Source organism: Primulina eburnea, chromosome 10 (assembly GCF_022965805.1).
Source record: "Primulina eburnea isolate SZY01 chromosome 10, ASM2296580v1, whole genome shotgun sequence".
In the NCBI taxonomy this organism is placed as follows: Eukaryota; Viridiplantae; Streptophyta; class Magnoliopsida; order Lamiales; family Gesneriaceae; genus Primulina; species Primulina eburnea.
Window position 1 is genome coordinate 3,764,796 of NC_133110.1, and position 6,006 is coordinate 3,770,801.

Genomic DNA, 6,006 nt, shown 5'->3' on the forward strand with positions numbered 1-6,006 from the left:
AGCAACCCCCTTTTTGTGTTGCCACCCCATTTGCATTATTGCTCCGAATCATCTTTCCAATTTCAATCCAAGTTTTTTTAAAATCACTAATTTTTTTTCTTTTTATTTATTTGGCAAAAACTTATGTGAGACGGTCTCACGGATCGTATTTATGAGACGAATATCTTATTTGGGTCATCCATGAAAAAGTATTATTTTTTATACTAAGAATATTACATTTTATTGTGAATATATGTAAAGTTGACATGTCTCACAGATCTGTGAGACGATCTCACATGAGACTTACTCTATTTATTTTGTTTACAATGGGATTTAGATTTCTATCTAAATAACTCAAACAAGTGAGATTTGAACCTAATATCTTTAGGATCTTGGGGATTCACTCCCTTACTATCACCTCAAAAGATCATTGACAAATGACACAAAATGATGATTTAATATGTAATAATAAATATATTTTTTCTTAATACAAACATTTCCAACAAATTAAACAAGATAACTAGAATTGTGATGTAGCATAGTATATATTTAATTAATTAAACAGGATGAATCCTATGGGTTTTTATGGCGCTGTGTGTAAATGTAGTCCAGATTAGCTTCAGCAGTCATTCTTCTCTTTAAGCACTCGTCATCTTTTTCACCACATTCCTCTATTCCCATTAACTGTTAAAAATAATTATGGCACAGAATTCTTCAAGATACACAAATATAAATACCCTTTTGTTAACAATATCCCAAAATAAATCCAAGTAATTAATGGCCTTACACTGGTAAAATCCTCTTCCACGCTGCTTTTCTCCTCAAGCTTAATATCTGTATTATCATCTGTTTGCATAAAGGAGACATGTTGGATTATCATCCAAAATATATACATAGAAATTAAATAATTAAGGAGCAAACAAAGAGAAGGTAATTGGTGTGTTAAATTCACCTTGATGTGTGGGGAGAAGGCGAGCGGATGTGTGGGAGATGATTAAAAGAATAAAGAGTGAAATAACTGTGACTTTTGAAATTTCTTTCATTGTGTTTGTGGGGGAGAGGAACTGAAGATTGTATTAAAAAAATGGGTTCAGAGATGAGAGGGGATTGTGGTGAAATTTATAGGGACAAGTGTATAAAAAAATTGGAGAAGGAAAATCAAATTAATGTGGGAAATAGGTAAATCACCTTTTGAGTTTTGACCATTGTTGGTGTGGAAAGAAACATTTGGCATGATTCACAGATGAAACTTTGTTCACACTTCACGTGGAGTAAATATGACAAAAAAAATTAAATTAAGTTGTATATATATATATATATATATATATATATATATATATATATATATATGTTAATTTCTTTTAATAATATATTCTTTGGGTTTAATTTTGTGTGAAACAATACTTTTATAAAAATTAAGAGATTATATTAAAATTGAAAATTTTAAAGATGTAGTTTAGTAATTAATTAAGATAATTATTAAAATGTTGATATTTTTTTTAGATTTTAAGATTATGTATAATATGGTTACAAAAATCATGGCCATATTATGACACAACTAGTAGTTTTCTACAACTTTCATGTATTTCTTGGGGGAACTTTTTTAAAAAAATTATTTATATTTTATTATTAAAAATTAGAAATATAAGAATCACAACTCAAAATTTAGTGGAAATTCTTATGGACTCTTTCAGTTCCTCCAAAGGTTCGCATTTTTTGGTGGCGTGTGATTCATCATCTCATCCCTACGTCGATAAACTTGATGCCTCATCACGTCCCTACATCTGGTGCATGTCCGCTGTGTCATTTTGGCATGGATTCCACAAGCCATGCTTTGTTCTCATGCCGGGCTGTTAAAGCTTGTTGGAAAGAAACAATCTTCTGGAGGTTCTTGAAACAAGTTCGCCATATGGAGGTTTTGGATATTGCCCAATGGATGAAGGAGAAACTCACTAGAATGGAGTTTGAATTTTTTGCAATTCGTGCCTATGCCATTTGGTCAGAGAGACTAAAAAAGGTTCATGACTCAGACTCCAGAAATGTGGTGGCGAATGTGGACTGGTGTGAGCCTTTGCTTCGGGATTTTCAGGAGGCCCGGAAGTTGTTAACATATTCTAGAAGTCTTGAACCCACAAATTCCCCGAAAACTTGGATAGCTCCTCCCCTTAATCATCTGCGATTGGATGTTGATGCAGCGTATAACGAGACCTCTGGTAGCTTTGCAATAGGGGGAGTGGTGCGCAATGACGAGGGCCAACCTATGTTGGCGTTTGGGAAGAAAATTACTAAGCCACAATCTGTTCTTTTAGCTGAACTAACAGCTATTGCGGAGGGACTCTTATTGGTGCAGGATCATCATCTTCAACTTAATCAAATTTGCTCGGATTCTCTTCTGGCTGTGCAAGCAGTCACACGTCCAGAAGAGGACTTTAGCTATGCTGGCACTTTTGCAACCGATATCAGACGACTTATGTGTAATCATAATTCCGTAACGTTGAGCCATGTGATGCGCTCAGCGAATAAAGTAGCACATTCATTAGCTTCTTTTGCTATTTCTTCCTCATCCTCGTTTGTGTGGATGCCAGGAAATTTTCTTCTTTGGGTAGTAAATCTTGTAATCTTGGACCTTGACATTATTTGAATAAAATTACAAGTTTTGCTGTCAAAAAAAAATAAGTGTTGACAACATATGACATTTCAAATATTTTCTCTTATTGTTTTAGCCAAATGATTTGACATGTGAATTCAAAATAAAGTGATTAAATTTATAAATTATGTAAAAGTGAAGAAAAACCATCAATGAATAGCTGTTGAAAATGAAAGCGAAAATCTGAAAATCGGAAATGAAATATTTGATAAATAAGTTATTTTAATATTTACTTTTTATATGAGTTATTTTTGTAGAAGTAAAATTAAAATTCCATCAAATTTTGGATTTCAATTAAATTGAACATGACGAAAACTTTTGTGAGACGGTTTCACGGGACATATTTTGTGAGACAAATCTTTTATTTGGGTCATCCATGAAAAAGTAAGTATTAATTTTTATGTTAAGAATATTACTTTTTATTGTGACTATTGGTAGGGTTGACCGGCCTCACAGATAATAATTAATAAAAAATATATAATTACATGTTTTCATATAAATATATTTTCGTCGTGACATGTTTAATACAAGGTTGAGTTTGCCATCTCTAATCTAAAACTACTTAAAAATCAGGTAGAATAAATAAATAGTCATGTAAATTATTGTCGTTTCCAAGGTAGACCAGCTGTCTAGAACATTTATACCCTCTTGCAGGTGCTATACCTCATCTTTCTTTCTTCTTCTTTTTTTTTTCTTTTTTTTAAACCTTGTTTAGTACAAACGCACTGTATCAAAACTAATTTCTACATTGGTGAAAAAATTATTGCAGTAATTATTCTTTTTATTTGTAAAATTCGAATCCAATATTTATCGTATCCAATATTCGGTATATTAATAATATTATCTGAATAGTTAGTTCAATAGATACAAAAATGACTTAAGGTAAAAACTTGTGTGAGACGGTCTCAAAGGTCGTATTTGTGTGACATATATCTTATTTGAGTCATACATGAAAAAGTATTATTTTTTATGCTAAGAGTATTACTTTTTATTGAATATGGATAGAGTTGACCCGTCTCACAGATTAGGATCTGTGGAATGGTCTCAAATGAGACACACTCAAGACTTAATATCAATTTTATGCAATACATTAAATAACGTAAAAAACACAAATTATTAGAGTCGAATAAATCTGAATTCAATATTTTATTTACATATATAAAACTTTTCGATATTTAAAAAAAAAAATCCTCATTAATTACATTTTTCCATATCTAGAATATTATTAATAAACTTTATTCTACGATTTGATTCGATTGCAGAAATAAAATAATAATGATATTTACCGGCGAAGTCAAAGAAAAAAGTGGTATGCAAATCATTTCAATCATGCACAGTCCATTGGATATATATACGAGCGGAATGCTTTTAGGCCACATTTTAATTATCAAGAATTTGAGATGTAATTCGACAATAATTCGAATTTATCGTTTATATGATTTGAGAATAAGGAATCAAAACAAATACAATTTTATGTTAATTTATTTCTGGTATTATAAATTTTTTATTTAAAACTGAATTCATCATCCGTGGATAATTTTGATGTTTAATGAATGAAAATTAAACAGATTAGTCAATGTGTTTGATTGGAACAATTCGAAACGAAACACGAAGCTTAATGAACGAATATGAAGTTCAGTGGTTCTGAACTAAACTCGAAACGAGTTCATAAAATGTTGAAAGAATCCGTTCAAACGAGTAGTCGAATCATGTAAAGACGGAAACCGAGTTATACAAAAAATCGGTGAACAACGCGCGCGTTTGTTTTTCGTGTCCCTTTGAATTTTTCTGATAGTTTTCATTTCCTTGGCACTGTTTGATGATTGTGGTCAGTTACCATGATCAAGGAACACCCCTATAAATGAAAGATCGTGTCTTTTTACATGAAAAACATTAAATAATTGTTTTTATTGAAAATAAAAAACACGTAATTTCATTTGCATATTGTTCTTCTTCCTTCTTCAACAAGAGAGAGTTCCATTCATTTATTTGTTATAGAACTTGGATATTTGAGTGCTCATTATCCAAGAGTTGTAGTTGTATCTTAGGAAAAGATTGCCACAAACCTTTGAGGAGCAAATTCTTTTTAAGGAGAAAATGTTCAACATTTGCCTCTACAAGCCATTTTCGTAGTTTTTTTCTTGTTTTTCTTATCAAATTTCAATCCTACAAACAACATCATCCATCGTATTTAGATTAGCATTATGATTACATATTATACATTTTGTTGGTGCAATAACCGGCTACATTGGAAGAGCGATGAAGACACATATCGTTTATATTATTTTTTTTTAAATAAAGAGTGAGGAGAAAAGATCCTTTACCCAATCTTTGGAACAAAATGTAATAGTCAAATTAAGAAGGGTAATCTATAGAATCTCCATGCAGAACATATGGGATTGATCCACTAACAAATCTCTTTATTGTTGAAAATATAATATTAAAATATGTATGTTGAATGTTGAATGTTGAAAATTAGGTAAAATTAGGTGTTGAATATTGAAAATTAGTGTGTGATGATGTATGTAATGAGGTAATTTATTTTGGAATATTTGTATATGAAACTCTATAAATAGAGCACTCATTTGTGAATGAAATAACAATTGAGTTGAGAGAAAAATATTATAAAGTGTGTAGTTTGATAATTTTGAGAGTTTGAGATTTTTACTTTTTACCGTAAATTTTTACTTTTTCACAACACGTTATCAGCACGAAGCTCTAAAAGTCCTACATACTTTTCCAAGCTCCAAACAGAAAAAAAAGGTAACAAAAGTAATTATATTTATTTTACTGTTATTTATTTATTGTGTATTTATTTAATATACAATATAATGTTATTATTAGAAATAATAAAATAAATTTTTCATAAACTTGTTATAAATCCTGGGAGGATGTTAAGACGACATCCCACACTCCCGGCAAGGGATACGACAAGTATAAAAGCCTATAAGGTTTTTAAACAAAATAAATTATGACAGTCGTTATAATATTATGATATGATATATATAATTATTTAAACATGTCTAATATTATATATACCATATTATTACCATAAAATTATACAAATACATACATTTATTCTTTTATTCACCAACGGTCATAAACGGTAACAAAACGGCTAGTTTTTGCCCTATAAATATGATCTCTCAAACTCATTCAATCACCCCAACTTTCTCTTCTTCTCTAAAAATTATTCTTCATCAAATTTTTCGGAGAAAAAAGAAGATGGCTTTCGCAAGATTATTTTTAATTATTTTAGTTATCATACTCACGAGTCTTGTATTTATCGGAGAATATCCTCCTCGTGTGTTTTCTTTATTTTTACGAATACTTGTACTTGTTGTTTATCCATTACTTTGTATTGCAATATTCATTAACTA

At 30.2% G+C, this 6,006-nt stretch overlaps 1 protein-coding gene and 1 long non-coding RNA gene across 2 annotated transcripts; one reads left to right on the top strand and one right to left on the bottom strand.

Moving 5' to 3' along the window:
* Nucleotides 1-409: 409 nt before the first annotated feature.
* On the bottom strand, nt 410-1,116 carry LOC140803707 (uncharacterized). The gene is made up of 3 exons (XR_012111918.1): nt 932-1,116; nt 767-825; nt 410-663 (listed from the first exon to the last, which is right to left on the bottom strand). It is a non-coding gene; the product is annotated as an uncharacterized lncRNA (long non-coding RNA).
* Nucleotides 1,117-1,741: 625 nt separating this feature from the next.
* LOC140803696 (uncharacterized) lies at nt 1,742-2,620 on the top strand. Its single transcript, XM_073159590.1, has one exon. It carries the CDS (start codon nt 1,742-1,744, stop codon nt 2,618-2,620), a length of 879 nt encoding a protein of 292 aa, XP_073015691.1.
* The last annotated feature ends 3,386 nt before the right edge of the window (nt 2,621-6,006 follow it).